Consider the following 19,413-nt stretch of genomic DNA (forward strand, 5'->3'; position numbering starts at 1 on the left):
TTGGGAATCAGCTGATCCTTCCTGTACTACAGAGTCCCAGGAGGACAGACATACTTGGTCTAGAGGGCAGGGATGGGATATGCGTATTTGCTGTACTGAAGAAAGCAAGATGGTCCCAATACAACGAACACCAAAATGCATGCGCACACACACACACACACAGATATATACACGTTATGCACTTATAACTATTTTAACCGTTTAGATATCGATTTCTATAGATATTACGTATGTGATTATACATGTTTAGGCTGGTAGGTGTAACTACGCACACGCACTTAGAGGCCATCGTGTCCTTACACATGACCACAGCGCTGCGTTAGGTGCGGGCTCTGTCCGTGTGCGCACACGTGCGCGGAGCTGCCGCGGTGTCCTTTCCCGGCCGTGTGGGCGCCGACACTCGCGCACACACACACGTAAGTGTGCAACACCTGCCCACGCACCGCGGGTCCGTCCCGGCGCCCCTCCCCGCCGTCACCGCCCCCGGCCCGCCCGGCCGGCGGGGCCGCTGCCGCAGCGCGGGGCGGAGCGGGACAGTGCTGCGCCGCCCGCCGAGCCCCGCAGCGGCGGTGCCGCCGGGCGCGCGGGGGGCGCGGCGGGGCTGTGGCGGCGCTGCCCGGGCGGGCGGCCCCTCTCCCCGAACAAAGGGCCGAGCGCGCCGCGGGCGCAGCGCGGGCTGCGCGGGCGGGCTCCGACCCCCCTCCCGCCTCGGGGGGAGGCGCCCGGAGCGGCGCGGGGCCCGGCCCGCCGGGAGCCGCCGGGGATTGGCTCGGCCGAGCGCGATCCGAAGGTGCCGGGGAAGCCATCTGCAGCGCAGGCGGTTTCGCCGCCGCTGTGCGGGGGGAGGGAGGGGGCTCTCCCGTGCGGGAGGCTGGGGGATTTTTTTTTTTTTTTTTTTTTTTTTTTTTTTTTTGCCTTCCTACCTTTCTCCCGCGACACCACCCTTCTCCGCCTTCCTTTTCACGGGATCATGGCCACGGCGGCGGGGCCGTGATGTCCGCGGGAGCAGCCCCGCTGCGGCAATGCTGCCCGCCGCAGCTCTAGGCAGGGGAGGCGTTTGAGCGGCGGCCGTACATCCTCCGGCACCGCGGCGGCACCGCCGCCGCCGCTTCTCCGCGCCCGGACCGGCAGAGAGGCGCTTCGCCGCCCGCCCGCCAACAGCACAACCGCCGAGCCGGGCTATAGATTGATAATAACCACACCAGAGCCGCACCGGTGCTCAGAGGCGGGAGGCATCGCAGAGCCGCGCACAACATGGCCACTCTGCTGCGGAAAATCGGGCTGATCCGGCTGCACAGCCGGGACACGGAGGACCCCAAGCACCACCACCACCGCAGCAGCAGCCAGCAGGGCTCCTCGCTCCGCGGCAGAGGCAACCAGAAGAACAGCAGCAACAAGCCGCACCCGCAGGGCCCCCCCGGCGGCGGCTGCAGCAGCAGCAGCAGCGAGGGCAGCCCCGGGGGCCACAAGAACAAGAAGGCGCCGGAGCCGGCCAAGCAGCCCCCGCAGCAGGCGCGCTCGGGAGTCGGCCGGGAGAAGCCGCGGGAGGTGGGCAAGGAGCCCGGCGCCGGCAAGGAGGCGGCGCAGCGGCCCGGCGCCGGCTCCGGCCCGGGGTGCGGGTCGGGGCCGGCGGCGCTGGTGCCCGCGGGCCGGCAGCAGCACTGCACGCAGGTGCGGACCCGGCGGCTGATGAAGGAGCTGCAGGACATCGCGCGGCTCAGCGACCGCTTCATCTCGGTGGAGCTGGTGGACGAGAGCCTCTTCGACTGGAACGTGAAGCTGCACCAGGTGGACAAGGACTCGGTGCTGTGGCAGGACATGAAGGAGACCAACACGGAGTACATCCTGCTCAACCTCACCTTCCCCGACAACTTCCCCTTCTCGCCGCCCTTCATGAGGGTGCTTAGCCCCCGCCTGGAGAACGGCTACGTCCTGGATGGCGGGGCCATCTGCATGGAGTTGCTCACCCCCCGCGGCTGGTCCAGCGCCTACACCGTGGAGGCCGTCATGAGGCAGTTCGCCGCCAGCCTGGTCAAGGGGCAGGTAGGGCTCCCTGCGCGGGGAGGAGCGCACGCACCCATCGCTCGGGATGCGGCTCTGAGCGGTGTTCGGGTGGGAACCCCAGAGGCGGCCAGCCCGTGGCTGTCCGTCCCCAGGCCCGGTCCTTCCCGAGTACCGGGTGTCACCGGCGAGGCGGAGGCAGGGACACACGAGTTTGGCTCCGGGGTCCCTTCTCCGGTAGGTGCGGCAGCGGTGCAGCTTAGAGGGACGGGGAGCACGTGCATCCATCGTGTCCTCCCGCCCAGCTTTTGTCCCTGTGCTTGGCTCTGCCGCCTGTGGCACACCAAGATACCGTGCTCGTTACTCCTGATGGGCACCTCCTTCGCCCCACAGCAAAAGGGGGCTCTCCGGGCTCCAGTGGGGTTTGGGGTTGGTGCCTCCTGCCCTTCACCAAGCAGTCGGCCATACTCGGTGGTCCCTTGCGTGCAGTGCTGCCGCTGGCGGAGGGCGCGACGCTGGAGCCGCTGCCCGCAGGTCTTTGTCTGCGCTGTCCCGCATAGCATCCCTCCGGGGACGGGGGCCGAGCCGGCTTTGGGGCTGGCACACTGCGCTCAGGTGTCCCGCGGGGGCACGCCGGCAGTCGCTGCCCGAGCTGCTGGCAAACTTGTACAGGTTGTACTTCGAATCGTCCGGCCCGAAAGGAACAAGTAATTTGGGCGAGGTACTGCAGCTGCAACAGCCAGACGGTTCCTGCCAACTCTCCTGTTCAAAGGAGGTGATCGGTTCTCCCGGCAGGAGGATCTCGTCTGACCTGAATCGGTGCATTTTACACTGTTTTTTGGGTTTTTTTCCCTTTTTCGGCTGCAGAATATCCGTAGAAAATAAACCGTTTTTAATAAATGGGCAAATAGTGCTGGTAGCCAGTAGCTCTTTTTACCCGTTGTATTATAGTGGGCAGTGATAGGGCACTTGGGCTGTGACAGGGTGGTTTTCCTGTTCGTGAATGCCCTTGAACTCGGGGGACATGCACAGCTCCGTGTCTGTCGGTAAATTATACTGAGTAACTTCTTAAATTTCTATCTTGGCAAGAAGGTGGGGAAAAAGTAAATAATAACCTACTATTTATTTGCTTGAAAATTAGGTTACTCCTGTTACTTCTATGGAATTGCTTGCCTGAGCAGAAGTAAAGGCTTGTTTATTCTTAAGACTGAAATTAATTTTGATTTTTCAACAGGCTCTTTTGTAAGTGGCTTGTCCTCCCTTTAACCTATTTGATTTGGGCCTACTGCCCCTTCTTTTAAAATCAGATTGTATTTTTCTCTGCACTTCAATTCCAGAGGTCAAGTTTCCTAGGTCACCTTGGGATATAAAAAACATTTACCAAGAAAAAAAAGAAAGTTTTAATTAACACAGAGGCTGAGATACATTGAAGTTTTTTAGCTGCTCTTACTACATTACACTGTTAACCTGTCACTTTTTAGAGAGGTCATAGTTCTTTTTATTTGTTACAAAAATTTAGAAGGACAATTCTAAATTCTCTCATTTTGTAACAATTAAGCCTCTTTGTGCAGTGTTGACAGTTACAGGGGTTCAGTGAGTATTTACTGGGATCATAAAATGGCTCAGTGAAGAGAAGCACTGAATTGTTTTATTAGTAATAAATTCTCACCTATATAATCTGACAATTTTCTTCCCTAAACCACTTACGAGATTTCCAGAGAGTAGTAGCAATTTTTGATTATCAGAGGGTGTTTATGTGTGCATAATTAATAAACACATTTAAAAAGCAAGAGGTTCAATAACATTCTTCCAGAAGTTTGCAAAGTCAATTATGACAAAAAGTCAGAAATAAACTGCCAACAGTAACTTAGTAGTTAAAGTGATATAGCATGGCACGTGTCAACCTCTCAGATTGTTCAATCCAAGTGGAAGGGCTATTAGGCAGTACGGTCAATACATTTATTTTCTGGGTTAGAGAGATCTTGCCTGTGATGGGTTTGCCGGCCTGTCACCGTAGCTGGGCTCTGTGTCATGGGAGCCACGTTTCTGTAATTGCACTCCCTTCGTTATGTAATCCCCACTCCATTGCATAATAGGGCTCAAAATACAACTGGTGCTCCCCTATCCCTGTTTCATATTACAGGTGATCCACTTTAGACCAGTTCATTTTTAAAAATAAAAACGGAGCCGATGGAGCATCAAGGGCTGCGGTGCTGCATTCCCCAGCGCTGTGTGGCCCAGTTTGGGTGACTCCTGCCGTGCCGTGGGCAGTCCTGCTGCCTGCAAGGAGCCATCCTGAGCAAATAGCCATGGCTGTCACCAGGTTAATTGTGTAATTTCTGTAAGCAGCCTGCAACCTGCAACAGCAGGAAATATTCAAGATGCAGTTCATCAGCAAGGCTGGAAGGGTGAGGGCCATTCTCCATCGCCTCAGAATGAGTCTGCCTGAGCAAATGGCAGCAGCCATCAGTCTCAGGAGGAGATGGGGCACTGCTGCCACCAGTGAGTCAAAGGGACCTTCCAGAGAAATGTCACTGGTTCCCAGCAGTGATTCACTGGTTCCCAGCAGTGATTTAGCATGAAATCACCTTGAATACTCCAACCTGTGACGCATCCAAGAGTGCACCTGGCTGGCACGGGTGCCAGGGTGACTGGGCAGGGCTGAGCATTCTGCTGGCACACCTTCCTCCTTGGGTCAGCTCAGGGGATCAAACCAAGGTGGCTCATTTCGTTGGATGTTTCTCATCAGTCCCATTTTGCTGAGCTAGCTGTGACACTGTCATTTTCTGCTGGTTCTTCAAAGAGAAACATCACTTCTTGGTCTCCTGGTAGAGCTTGTAGTAGCTGTGAGCATGTATGACCTTCTCTTTTTTGACAAAATGATCCAAAAGCAGATAAAATTAACATTGAAAATACATTCTCAGTTAAGATTCTTGACAAACTCAAAAGTTTTTTCATGGATTTCACAGACCATTTAGAAGAATAGAATAGAAATTGAGGTAAGTCATTCTGACATCTCATGGGATGTCACTCAGGAGTTGTGTCTGTACAGAGACTTAAATATGCAACAGAGAAATTAAGAGTTAGCACTTTTCTGTTACTTTTCAGCATTGCACTTGTAAGTGGCAAAATCTGTGTCCAAGTTCCCAGACCTGAGCACACCTCCCAGGGTTTGGATTTTAAAGCAGTGCTGCTGTTTCTCTAGATTTCACCAAGCAAGAATGATATGCCTCAGGTGACCTTGCTTGAGAGGTGCCCTACCTTATGGGATTCACACTCTAGCTTCTCATCATGAATCTAGCATTGTATTTTTAGGGGTTTTTTTTGTCTGTAAATAAAAGTGTTCAGAATGGAAGAGGGATTGCTTTTGTTTTAATATAACAATTCAACAGCCCCAAATTTAACTTTTTTCCCCCCACAGTTTTCAAGGAAAAAATGTTAATTGACAAACAAGTTGGGGTTTGTTTGGTTGGTTGCTTCAGCTATTCAGCTGAGAAAATCAATTATTCACACAACTCTAGTCAGTATCTTGAGGGGAATTCTCAGTACATCAAAGGCCAAAGACTGTTTATCTGTCTGGGATCAGAATCCTATTTTAAAAAACTTGGTGTTGTCCTTAACTCAACTGTAGCCTTGCTTTTAAAGGGATGACTTTGTACTTGCTTCCTGCACAGTCAGCTGCTCGCTGGCTCCTGTCATCACAGGCAAGAGCTTGACCCTGCTGAACCAGCGAAACACTTGCTGTGAGCCACCGCAGAGCTGGGTTGCCAGCCAGGGAGGTGGGGTGATGCTAATGAAATAATTTAAATACCAGTTGTTTATGGTTGTGGAGGCAACTGTTTGACATGTCTGTCTAGGCAGAGCTTCCCTTGCCTATCTCTGTGTCTGTCCAGGCCACTGAGGTGGTCCATCGAGCATTACTCCTTCTTAGCCCTTTAAAATGATTTATTGATCATTTCAGAGAGAGGTTTAAAAAATAGTCGGTTGCTTTCCACTTCCAGATAATGGTGTCATTGTCATAATAATATCAATTATTGAAGGAAAGAAGGAAGGAGGAATAGTACTGGTTGTAGGAGAGGGGTGTCACAGCAGGAAGTTCATCATGGCTCTCCTTGAGCGACAGTGCACACAGATGAGACCAATGCCCACGTTTCAGGGAGGAGTAGTCTCTCTCCTTTGAAAACATGGTAGATGATGTGGTCCCAAAGGAAAAGGGGTGGACTTTGTCCAAAACTAAGAGAGATTTTTGTGTCTTCTAATAAGTATGTTGTTTCTCACTGGACAGAATAGTTTGATGGATGTTTAAAAGAGGACAAAGCTATACACACCAGTGTCCAAGTAATGCATCAAGGTTTTGTTTTTTTCTTTTTTTGAGAACAAAAAACAGAGCTGCATCTGATGCCTTGGGGAATTCAGATGAAAGCTTGCAGTAGTGCTGACCAGTAGATGCCTTGTCCTCTTTTTCACAAGTCCCTTGTTCTGTCCATGGAGGCTGGGGACCGGACTGCCAGGCAAAGCAGCTGTCAGGTAACTGTCAGCTCTGCAGATTGTCACGAAAAAAGGTCCTCGTTTTGAGGGAAGTACTCCCTTGTTCTTTAAGTGAATAGGAGGAGCATTTTTCAAGTATTCTTGCAGGGAATACAAGAAACATTGAAATTTTGCCAGGACATATTACAATAGGAACAGGGTACCCCTAATTCTGAGTATTGTTGCTGTTGTGGGCTTCTATATAATGATTTAAATAAAAATCAAAAGATACTTTATTATTAAGCTTTATTTTTGTATCAGAAAAGTTCCTGAATTCAAATAAAAGTTGTTGGTGTCTTTGATCCCTTTGTAACATTGTAAAATTAGAAATACCTCAGTGGAACCCTTTTTGTTTACTTCAAATGTTTTGTGCCTTGTACGACTATTTAATGGATTTATCTCTCCATTTTAAAGATTCAAATATCCCAGCTGAGCTTTACCAGATTCAAACAGCAGAAATGGGCTAGTTTTATAGCAAACAGCTATAGAAGGTAGCTGTTAATCATAGTCTAAATTACTCCCTCTTCAACCTTCCAAACAAAAGTGTGAGTGAGCAGATAGCAGATGGGACTTGCACGGTGTCCAGGAGGTCAGCAGACTCCAGGTCTTTCAAATATGTATAGCAGAAATTAATTGCAGATCCATGGGTTTTCATACTCCAGATGCTGGGTTTGAGGAGTGTAGCTATGAATAAATCAGCTAATCTCAAAAGCTGCAGAAATGTACAGAGAGCACAGTGGTTTCTGAATTATTTGAAGCCATTGTGTCCTATTAGGACCTTAAAAAACTGAATTGTTTTACTTTTTGCTTTTGATTAATTGCCAGAGAAAGTGGTGATGGTTATCCTCAAGAGGGAAAATGTTGCTTTAGGTCCATGGGTGAAAAACATTGACTCATATACAAGGATGACAGAGGAGACCAAGATTGTGTTAGGGGACTTGTTTCCCATGAAAAGGTATAAATGCTGGGCCAAAGAGATAGCAGAATATTGTTTGTCTACAGAGGAAAATTAGATCTATTGGCCTTTTCTAAGATGTCTCTCATTTCATTTGAGAAACATAGGACTGGAAGCTGAAGTTTAAGTGGGAGCATATGTATTGAGATGCTGGGCCTGCTAGACAGGCTGGAAAAAATAATTGTTCATGTGTACTCTGATATATTGGTGTTCTGACCGTCCACTATTATTATGCAAATATTCCACTGAGACGAATGAAGACACAGGGATTCCAACTCATTGAAATAGGAGGTTGGTTTAATTCTTTTAAAAAGCAGAGGGAACATAATCTCCATTTTTCTCCTTCAATGCATAAAAATGAAAATTTTAAAATACTTTCAACTATCCCTATTACTGTTAAAATAGTTATCAAATAAATGAAATCCCTAAATTAAGCCAAATACTAATTTTAAAACATGCTTTTATTCTTACTGGCAATACTTAGCTGATCTCCTGAATAAAAATTTGAAAGAATTGTGGCTTTGGATTTTGTGAGAAAATTGAATTTGCTGAAAAGAGCAAGATTCTTCTTCCCTGAATTATATAAGAACTGTTCATTTTCTTCAGTGTGAGTGTTCAGGCAGAGAACCATGTAGCATTGGGGTGCTCTGTCATATAATTCATTGAAAATTGTATTTTTTCAAATGCGGAAAGCCTAGTCACAAAGGGTGATATCCTGAAGGAGTAACCTAAATATCCCCTTTCTATTGTGAGGAAGATTTACTCTTCCTTTTACAGGCTAGCCTTGAAAATATGCAGCTTTCCTAGCATCCACACAATGCCCAGGGATTTCCATGCATGACCAGATACTTCCAGATTGAAGATTTGTAACTCCACAGTAATTCAGCTCCTCATAGCCTGGGAGTCTGATTACCAGGCATGATCTGTGGCATGTCCCCCTGTGGGCATCTGCTCTCACAAAGTGGGACGGTGGTTAAGTAACATTATATTTACTGTGGTTTTTTTTGCCATCTCAGCTCCTTTGGGCTGGTGAGAGTCAGTGAAGGGCTTTTTTTTTCTTTGACGTATTCAGTCCTTCACATGCAGTTTCCAGTTTTCTCTTGTAAATGCCAAAAAAGGTAATGCTGACATTCAGTGCAAAGGGAGATGGGTGGTGGGAGGATTGCTGGGTGCAATTCCTCTGCATTTAAACTGGGAGAACCTCAGATGCTGTGGTAGGTATGCTGGCTGAATGGCTCAAAATGTGTCTTATCTGTAAGGTGCACAGGATCCAGTTGTCGCACTTGTAAATGGAATAGCAGGTGTCTCTTGGATGTCACTGTATTTTTTGAAAGTGCAAGGTCTGGTCTGTGTTGTACTCCACAGATCATTTCTGGATGCTGCTGAGCATTACACATTGTTGGCCTTTAACTCCATCTGGAAACTGCAGTAACTTGAGTAGATCCTGGGAGTCTCAGGACAAGCTTTACAGGAAGGATGTGATACTGTTACCTAACCTGGCTCACGGTGAAATGAGCACTGCACTGGGAATGGAAAGCACCTGAGCTAGGGAGAAGCGTAGGTGTGCTTTGATGAAAGTGAATTTGTAGTCTTTAGCACTGTGCACAGAACAGGTAAGTGGGCACCACACTTCAGATGTTCAGGTGATTCCTCATGAAACAGGGTCAAGGTTCCAGTCTGATTCGCCCCATTCCCATTAAAAGTCATGCTGAGGAAGGATACATCAGGTATGTCTGTCCCCAGCCATGCATGGCAGATGCGTGCCTGGCTCATGCACGTGCAGTCTGTCCTTGGAAAATGTCTTTTTATCTGCTTCACGATCTTGTGCGTTTTCTTTGTTTAAATCGATGATCCTCATTGATTTAATCCTTTGCACAGACTCTCCAAAACCCATGGAACTTCTGCAGTGACTCCTTGATAGAGTTACAAGTCAGTTATAATCCCAAACCTGCATTCAAAGATGAGTGAAAATAAACCTGAGGAAGGAAGACATAAGCCTGTGTTATGAAATGGCCCGGAGCTCAGATGCTTGTCATAGTCAGGCTTTATTAGCTGTGGAATGACTTGGTATTTCTCCTGTTTCTAGGCTTGTGCTACAAATGATAACAAGCCCCCAGCTGCAGTAAGGAGTCATTTCCATAATAATGTCCATGAAAAAACCAAAGCATTGCAAAAGATAAGAAACTGAAATTAGTTTTTCAAGTTTTCTATGAATTTATAAAAATATTAGATTTTTTTTGTAAAGTTGACAGTATTGTTTCCATTAAAATATACCTGGCACAAAGTGTTCTATAATTATTTGCAGGAGGAGGTTGGAGCACTTGGCCTGAGAAAAGGTGATCTGAGTTTAGCTTCCAGGTTTTGCCACTGACTTCAGGTGCAGTCATGGTCAAGTCATATAACGTCACTATATTCCTCTTTCCCACATGTAAAGTACAGACAAATTTATAAATGACCCAAAGGTTATTTGAGGATATGTGCTTGAAGCACTCAGAGGGCTCAATGAGTAGATGTCCATGTGCATCAGTATGAAACATGCTGCAGTCAAGAGATTGGCACATTCATATAAATAGCAGTAGAAAAGCACTTGTGACTCTGATCTTGTAAGTTTGGGTTTAACTCGATTAGATGTTCCCAGAGGCAGCCTGCTTTTTACTACTGTTTTGTTCTTGTTTTTCCGTTTTAGCATTGTAAAATTTAGGGGAATGTGAAGATAGGCATTGTTGTGGTGCCTTTGTCTTTACAGTCTGTCACAAAGGATGGTTGGTTTGGCTTTGCTTTGGTTGACACCCATTTGGGTTCATACCCATGACTATGTTTGACTTGAGTAGCTTCAGGTTCCTGATGTGGAGGACCTGTGGGCTTATGCAGAGCTGCTGTCATGTTCCCAGCCTTCTCACCTGGACTGGCCCTCAGGAACTCTGCTAGTGCCTGATTTCACAGAGGGGTACTCCAGGGAGCTCAGCAAATGTCTGAGAATACATAGCAGAGAAAACATCCCCCTGTCACCTAGACTAGTAAGTGCTCTTCTGATGGCAGGGAACAAGGACTGTCTCTTTTGACAGAAGCCCACAATGTTGTCATACCTTCAGCCCTGGAGATGCTTGAGTCACCAATAATGTAGCCAGCCACCCAAATTTTCTTATATTCTTTTGCCAGCACAAGTTTGTCCCACCCATAAAATGCAGGGAGGGAGTTTCTTAACCCTCATCTATGCTGAAATCACACTGCCAGCTCGGTGCTGACTTAGGGAAAGGCAAGGGAGAGCAAGGGAGTGCTCTGTAGCTGTCAGACAGAGATTGGGGCTGTAAGCGTTTGTATCGATTAAGAGCTACTGGCACCAGGCTACTGGCACAGACAAATGAGCATGAATAATTACTCAGCTGCAACTCAGATTTCTTTTTCCTGGACAAAGAACAGTTATGCTCCCAGAAGACACAATTTATAGGATGCTTTAAAGCCAGAACTTGCTGTGTTTTCCTTCTCTTATGGATAATTCTTAAAAAGGAGACCAAAAAAGGCATGGAAGTACTGCTTTGGAAGTTACACATTTGCAGGAAAACCTCCTTGTTTTAATTCACTTATGCAGCAGCATTATGAGTATTTGTCTGTATCACTTTCTAAACCACTTTATTTTAGCTATAGCTAATAATCATATACAGTGCAATATAAATTGTGTGCAGTTTTTGAGACATGATTAACTGTGCCTTAACTGAAGGAAAAAATTATAAACCGTGTAATTGGGGGGAGAGACTGTGTATATTGCGCTCTAACAGAGATGTTGTGACACATTGCAATCACTGCACTGAGAGCATGACAGTACTCACTTCAGCATCGCTCTGCTTTTGAATGTGTCTCTAAAGCCAGTGGAAATATTTTCCTCTGAAAGCTTGTTTAAATATTCTAGGATAAGGCTGGTTCAGGCTTAAGCACCGAGTGCCTCTGTTCCTTATCAGAAAATGTGTGAGTATGTTTGCATAGAATAGTTGTGGCCCAAAGCTGTTAGTCACTGGCACATTACGGAACATGTTACATACCAGAAACTCGTAGCATGCTTCTATGTTTAGGAAATCCATGGATTTTGTGTCATACATGGAGAAACCTGGCACAACAGACTTGGAAAATTGGCATATTGTTGTGGATCATCTTCCTGTCCATGGAGGGATCGCCATACATGCTGTGTCTGGCATAGTGACTCTCTGCAGTCTTTTGTGTGCTTCTCTCTCTCTGCTTGTTTTCCATCTCTTGACATTTACGTAGGGTTGGGTCAGCAGAACCTGCTGTAGAGATCTGTTAAGAGGTGGAAGCAGAATAGGAAACTGCAGCCATCCATGTGTCCTTATGCTGGCTTACATGATGGGCCAAGGTTAGCCCCATGTGCAGGAGGCTTGTGCGATTTGCCCTTGGGAGACCAGCCTGGAGTTATTTGCATTGCCAGGACGAATGAAAGTACACAGGGCTGAGGAGATTGCAGAGCTGTGCTAACACAAAGGTTTGCCTGCTTCTGAGTCTCTTAACTGTGCACTACTGGAAATTTACACAGCTTTCTGATAGCTGGTCCAGGTAAAACACCTGGATGTGACTGAAGTTTTGCTGTGACACCTCAGAGATCTACAGCACGGGAGCTTACATTGTTTCCACAATAACATCAGCCCTGTAAGGGCTCATGGCTGTGTACATTAAATCTCTGAAAATTTGGGACCTAATAAAGCAGGGAGTAGCATCAGGAGTGGACTGAGCACAACCTTGAAGGGTTCAGGACCTGGCTGTGCAGGGCCACAGTGACCTGTGTTGGCAGTTCATCTCCAAGTGTCTAAGCTGGACTTGGAGACCACCACAGGTCCCTTCCAGCCATACTTTTGGTGATTGTATGATCATGTGGAAGGTTGACCTCTGTAACATAGTCCTGTCTTCTAGGGAGTGCCAACAGGACACACACAGAAGCATACCTGGTACTGTCTTAAAGTCATTTGGTTTGGATCTGGGAGCCACTATCATTTATTTGACGAGAGAGGGAACTCCATTTGCTCAGAGAAATCCTCTTGAGGCTGTACTGACTCAGGAAGGACCAGAAGAAATGGCAAGCCTGATTTTCATGACACCATAGGCCAGCTGTGGGTCATAGTGGGCTCAAGAGTTTCAGGCTTTATATTTGGTTTCTGTACAGGACTCTGTCTTTGGACTACTTTGTGATCTGGTGATGCTGTGAAAGAATTGACATGGCACATTGCTGACAGTGGTACTGACAGATATTAAAGAGCTAGTAGTTGTTGAGTTGGATATTTTTGAGGATAAGCTTCAGTGTCACAGAGCATTATGAAGGGGAGATGTGTTCACAGAGACTACTGTGGCATCACTTGGAAGTAGAGAAGCTGCCAGATTTGACCACAGAGGTCCATAGGTGTGTCATGTTTTAACCTCAGCTGCCAACCAAATAATACACAGTCACTCCCTCACCTCATCCCCTGGCTGGCTGGGGAGGAGAATCAGAAAAAAAGAGTAAAAACTTTTGGGTTGAGATAAGGAGTTTGATAATTGAAACTAAGTAAAATAGAATACTACTAATAATAACAAAATCCCCATTTGTAATTAAAGGCAGAGAAACAAAAACAAAACAAAACAAAAAAAAAAAAAAAAACCAAGAAAACCAAGTGATGCACAATACTCACCATCCACTGACAGATGCCCAGCCCCATCCCCAAGCAGTGACTGGCCCCTCCCAGCCAACTCTCCCTAGTTAATAGACTGGGCATGATGTTCTGTGATGTGGAACATCCCTTTGGCCACTTCAGCTCAGCTGTCCTGGCCATATTCCCTCTTGGCTTCTCGTGTGCCTGCGCACTGGTAGAGCACAAGTGAAAAATCCTTGCATTGCTCAGCATCAAACATAGGGGTGTTGTCAATATCATTCTCATGCTGAATTCAAGCCACCACTTCTACTAGAAAGAAAATGAACTATTACAACTGGAACCAGGACAGGGGGACAAATCGTACGTGTGATTCACCTTGGGTCATTTGCTGAATATGGCAGGAGGGAGTGGTTGGTCCCTTGGTACGGCCAGGGTCCTGAGAAGGCTGCCCACAGCAGATCGTGTTCCAGGAGGTCTTTCTGCCCGCCATTATCAGGGTTTTAGACTTGATGTTATCAGCTGCTTGTGCAGGCACGTTAGTTTGGGCAAAGCCTGGATGAGTGGTGTGCGATTGCTCGCTGTGCCTCACAGGCTGGCCGCAGCAGGAGCACGAGCGAGGGAGGAGGCTGAGGCAGCACACGGTCCCCTGCGCTTCAGCACGGCTGCATAAAACCAGTTGGGTGCTGTGGCATTGCTTTCACCTTTCATATATTTCTAGCTTGTTAAAATTATATCTTGATAAGTACATGAAGTCACAGCAGATGGTAAAATCTGAAACGTTCTCTCCAACTCTTTAATTAGGTTTTCAGTTATCCCTTTATGAAAGGCACTCTGCGAGTGTCTGAAAGTATTGCAAGTATTTAAATAAGCTCCTGGTGTGACTTCTCAGAGCTGAAGTCGACAGCGATATCTTTATGAAAGGCTTTCTTGGGTTTTTGCTGTTGTGTTTAACCTCTTGTGGAATGTTTTGATCTTGTTCAGATACCAGTTTGATATCTTTCCTTGATGTGCTGGACACATCAAAAAGTTGGCCATGAAAATGATCTGTATTCCTTACCCCAGCAGTAGTGACACATGTGGTTTGGGGCTTGGTCAAAATGCAGTTGTGGACAGCACATATGTACATACTGTATTTACCATCACTGCCATGTTTACAGAATGCAGCAGTTCACAGGCTCCTGTCCAGAGTTAAAATGACTGCATGTTTAAGTAGCAGGCTGAAAATAAACTGTAGTCAGGGCTGGTAGCAGTGCCTGGTAAAACATTTGACACTTTTTGCTATAATCACATCCAAAATGACATTTTTACTTAAATTTGGGAAAAATTTTTTGAGAATAGCAAAAAAACTAAAAATCAGTAAGAAAGTAGATACCACCCAAGTATAGGCTTGAAAACATCTGAAGTTGGTCAGCTAAAATTCCAGCCTTCTTTTTTTTTACCCCAGGTTTACTTGAGGCAGCAAATAGGGAAACTCTCAGTCTAGGAGGTTAAATTTTATCCAAATTATAAACAGCTGACAGGATGTTGGTTAATAAGAGACAGTGCTGACCATGCCACCCCATAGTTCCTGTATAAGCATAGAAATACATGGACTGCAGCAGGGTAGAATTAGCTGGCCTTTGATGGTGCAGTTCACATACAACCTGTATATGGTACCAGAATGGAAGTGGATTTTAATGATTTGTTGCATTAATAACAGAAAGGTTTCAGAATAAACTCATGAAATGGTGTTCCTTTCATCTGATATGGCTCCAGTAACATTTTACATGATGATCTTTACCACATCATTACAACACCAGAGAATTCTTATGTTCCTGCTTTAAAAACTCTGCGTAGTCAAAACCAAACAAGAGCTGTTCACAATGCAAAGGTCCTACTTCTAGGTACAACTTAGTATTATTATTTTGTAAAAGCTAGGTGAGATGTGAATCATACTGTCCTAGGTGCATGCATATAATTCAGAAAGTATCAAAGCCTTAAAGGATAAGAAATAATGTGCAAAATACAGGAGATGACAAATGGATCTAATCCAGAAATTGGGAAGCAGAGTAAGTTTATATTTGCTTTCAAAAGTATTTAATCGGTGATATTTTGAGGATAGCATTTTCTGTGCTGATTTAATCTTTTGTTGCACTTTCTTTTTCTTTCCCTATGTTTCTCTGATTGTGCTTCCAACAAAAGCTCAGATTAGGAAGAAATTACAAAATATTTCATAACAACAAAAATACTCCTGCAGAATAATTATTATTGATAATTATATATGATATAATTATGTATTATAATTATGGAATAAGATTTTAAAAATATGTTACCCAGCTTTATTTATTTATTCCATCTGTCACAACTAAAAATGAGCATTTTCTGAGAAAATTTATGATTGGGACTCAATTGAGGACCATTCAGATCATCCTTATTTGGGACGTATGAATTTGTGAATTTGTGTGGAGATGTAGAAGGTGTCTTGCTCTTTGGTCTATCAAGAGGAAATGGATTTCTAGTCTGTAAATGGCAGCTAGGGAAAAAGGCGAGGAAAAGCATTGACAGATAAAACAGATGTTTTGGGGAAAAACAAATGGGTGAAAATTGACTGTGAGTAAATAGAGGTGGGTATTGGAGGGTATTTGTACTCTTTGATTAAGGTATGCTCTGAGAGACCACCCAAACTGCACTGAAAAATTATTTGTTAAACACGAGTAGGAAGCAGCTTTTTCTTTCATGTGTCCATAATTTTACTGTAACAGGAGCAGTGCTGAACACTAAAGAGCCTCTGCAATATTGTGACAGCTTTCTAGAAAGAAATTGTTTGTCCCCACTGCAGACTAATCTTACTCATTTTAGTCTGTAAAAGTAAATTTGATACTCCGAGGACAGATTTTGCTTTCTTTCTTCCCATTTCCTCCCTTTTCTTCCCTCAATATACATCACTATTTTCTCAGTATTTGTTGCATGCTATTACAAATGTCAATTTTTGGTTTAAATTCCAAATTGACAGTAAAATCAGGAAAGTGAAAGATGATTTTTGAGCTAAAAAACATAAAAAATGAGAACATACTAAGTCGGTTCTTAATAATTATAACACTGTAATGTGGTATCTGCTCATCAAATGCAATTCAATGTTAAGAAGGCTTTCAGTGCAATCTATCAGACAATTACTGAAATTACTAGACTAGTGACTTTAATAAACTTCTATTTTGTAACAAATCCAGTAGGCATAAATACTTTAAAGGTATTTATTTATTTATTTATTAAAGGTATTCATTGTTGTAGAGTGGTATTAATTTGCACCTGTAAGTCTTTCTTTTATCTCTGTTAGTTGGTTATTGACACAGACCAGTGTGAAAAATAAGGTAAGATATTGATAACTCAGTAATAGTCTCTACTGCCAAACAAAGATTTGAATTTTCATACAGCTGTGCAGTTCAGGGTAATATAATAATAGCAGGGTAATAAAAATGCAGTATATGCAAATGGGTATATTTTCATTCATTATCAAACCTGGCATGAAGGGGTAATAAACAAATTAGATCTTTCGATTTAAGATGGAAGCAAGTTGGTTTAAGGCGCTCCTTTTAGAAGGGCAGAGCTGTTGGTTTCTCAAGAGTGGGTTGCAGGAAGAAGGATGGTCGCCGAGGGAGGCAAGCCCGAGGCAGGGGCAGCGTGCCAGCACAGGGGCTCACCAGCAAGGAACAGCCCTGTAGATGCCTTCTTTTGGTTTTTTTTTAATTATTTGCTTTTTTTTTCCTCCATCTTCTTACCCGTTCACTGAATATCATTTTAAATCATCTCTAATAATGCATTTGTCTGCTCAGGTTTGGGAACTATGCTTGCTGGAACCTGTAAATGAATGCCTCTTGTTCTGATGAGTTGGAAAGTTAAGCTGTGGTTTCCAGATGCGTGTTCACATCTTTAATGAAGGTTTTCTTTTTGTGTTTGGCGCAGGGCCGTATCTGCAGAAAAGCTGGCAAATCAAAAAAGTCATTCAGTCGAAAGGAAGCTGAAGCAACATTTAAGAGTTTGGTGAAGACCCATGAAAAATATGGGTGGGTCACCCCTCCCGTCTCTGATGGCTGATGTTAGCAACCTGCACTTGACAAAAATGCTGAACAAAAGTACTGTGACATCTCCTCAGTGCTGTACACCACCCATCCTTTTCTACTTCAGCTTCAGTTACATACCATGAATGTCAAGGAGACATCTAAGTTATTTATGAACAGATGTGTTTACAGAGGGAGAGAAAAAAAATGCTGTGTAGGATTATATTTCAAGACTGGAGAATGGTCATCATTGAAGTCACTTGAGTGGATGCTGAGATTGCGTCATTTGCCCCCATACAGCCCACATTGTCTTCAGCTTCTTTCCATGACAGCAGCACCAAACAGCAGTACTGGAAAGTCTATCCATTACTGCTCAGTTCATTTAAATGTAAATGAAACAGTTAATATTTAATAGGGAAGCAGTGCATTGCAGGTACATGTTTGCTGTGCTGTTTATCTTTGTCTCCTAGCAGGTCAACATAACTTGAAGATTTGTCTTTATGTGGAACTGTGGTCTGCTGTGACTAAATTTAGACCTCATTTGTGCTCTATATATGACCTTTAATTCATAAATGAAGCCAGAATTAAAATGCTGAAAGGTCCTAGTGTTGAAAAATTATTAAGTGGAATCACCCAACCGGTTACAATGTGCTCTCTGTGCTGATATTGTGATGTGCTGTTCAGAAATAAACCAGTGCAGTTAGCTGAAGGTTAGGTGGTTTTTTAAAACACGTCCACACCAGAGCTCAAAGGGGTTGGTTGGTGGTAGCAGAAAAATGATTACCCTGGCGGTACCTTCTGCAGTAGCATGTGGCCTGTCAGTTCTTCAAAACAGCAAAACAAATGAGTGGAAATGGACAAAGCAATCTTAAAATTTTATCTGTTTAATTTTGAAATGATATGCCAGTAACAGAGTAAAAATTTTCAAGTCAAATGGAACATGGTTTGTAAGATGATTTGCATGACTGGAATTTTTCTTTTTTATTTTTACTCAATAGACATTGTATGTACTTAGAGCCCAGTATCTGAGAAAACCCACTGATGTATATAAATGTCCTATTATTTAATCATTAAAATTTAAGTTTTCTGGTAAACAAATTGAAAAAACCAACTTTCTAAGGGACTCCATAAAAGCTGAAGGTAATGTTACGGATGGTATAGAAAAGCATTAAAAAATGTGGATTCCGAATGGAAAATCATATTGGACACGTGCTGAATAAAATCACCAGTATCGTTTCTGCTGCCTCAGGAATTCAATCATTTTGGCCAGCTTTCATATTCAAAGTAATGGGTTTTCTGTTGTGAGATTCTAAGCACCATATAGATGTATCTGTCATGGTGGTATTTTAATTGAAAGTAGGACAGTATTGATTGTAAGACTGATTTGGAGGGGGAAAGCAGTGTGTGTTTGGAAGCACTTTCCATTATATGGCTGACGCGAGAGCAAATCGAAATGGTTGACCAGTTTCTGTTTGTATTACAGCAACATTGGAGATTGCACAGAGAGCTTGGGGGTCTGGAGTTTGATTTAAAACTACATGCAGCATAGAAGAACAAAAGGAGTACAATGGAGTTCAAATACAAGAGAAGAAGCAGCAGAGCAGATATTCTTGCAGTGCTGGTGCAAAAACACTGTTCAGTGAGGCTGTCGAGCTTTGTCAGCTAGATAGAGAGAAAAAGAATCAAAGCCTTCACCAAAAGGAATATGCAGGTCAGAGCCACTCAGTTTCATGGGCACTACATGAACCTGGTTTCTTGAACTTTTGATCTCCGTCAGTAGTCACTTCGCTTTCTCCTCTGATCGTTTGTGGTGTACTACAAAAAGAAATGCTTCGTACCACAAATCTGCCCAGATCTTGCTGCCATTTATCTCACTCTGCTTTATACTTGGAGACAAGGCTATAAGAAGTGTATCTATGTACTTTTTCTCTCAAAATGCGTATGAGTTCTGTGCATCCAGCAGCAGAATGTGTCTTTTGAGTGAGGAATTTCAAGTAATTCACTTTCATACATTTCAAGTAATCCACTTACTCAATTTTTATAAACTTTCTTTGCTCTCCCTTGTGGAAGAGGAAGCTGATATGTTTAGCTAAGCATCAAATTATTTGTAATCCCTAGCAGGACTCCCTGAGAACATAGAGAGTGATCTAGCACTGGAAATCATAAGGTTTGTTATTTCCCTTCAGAAAAACTCTTCCCTCATCAGCCCAGTAAAATTATGTTAAAAACAGCATGAAGGTGTGGTAAGTCTTTGGCGGGGGGGATT

General features: G+C 44.4%; 1 protein-coding gene across 1 annotated transcript; it reads left to right on the forward strand.

The window, feature by feature from the left end:
• The first annotated feature begins 893 nt into the window (after positions 1-893).
• UBE2QL1 (ubiquitin conjugating enzyme E2 QL1) lies at positions 894-18,383 on the forward strand. Its single transcript, XM_021546894.3, has 2 exons — positions 894-2,043; positions 17,053-18,383. The coding sequence occupies exons 1-2, from the start codon at positions 1,255-1,257 to the stop codon at positions 17,182-17,184; spliced, it is 921 nt and encodes a 306-aa protein (XP_021402569.1). The 5' UTR covers positions 894-1,254; the 3' UTR covers positions 17,185-18,383.
• The last annotated feature ends 1,030 nt before the right edge of the window (positions 18,384-19,413 follow it).

The sequence above is a fragment of the Lonchura striata genome, chromosome 1 (assembly GCF_046129695.1).
Source record: "Lonchura striata isolate bLonStr1 chromosome 1, bLonStr1.mat, whole genome shotgun sequence".
NCBI classification, from domain to species: Eukaryota; Metazoa; Chordata; class Aves; order Passeriformes; family Estrildidae; genus Lonchura; species Lonchura striata.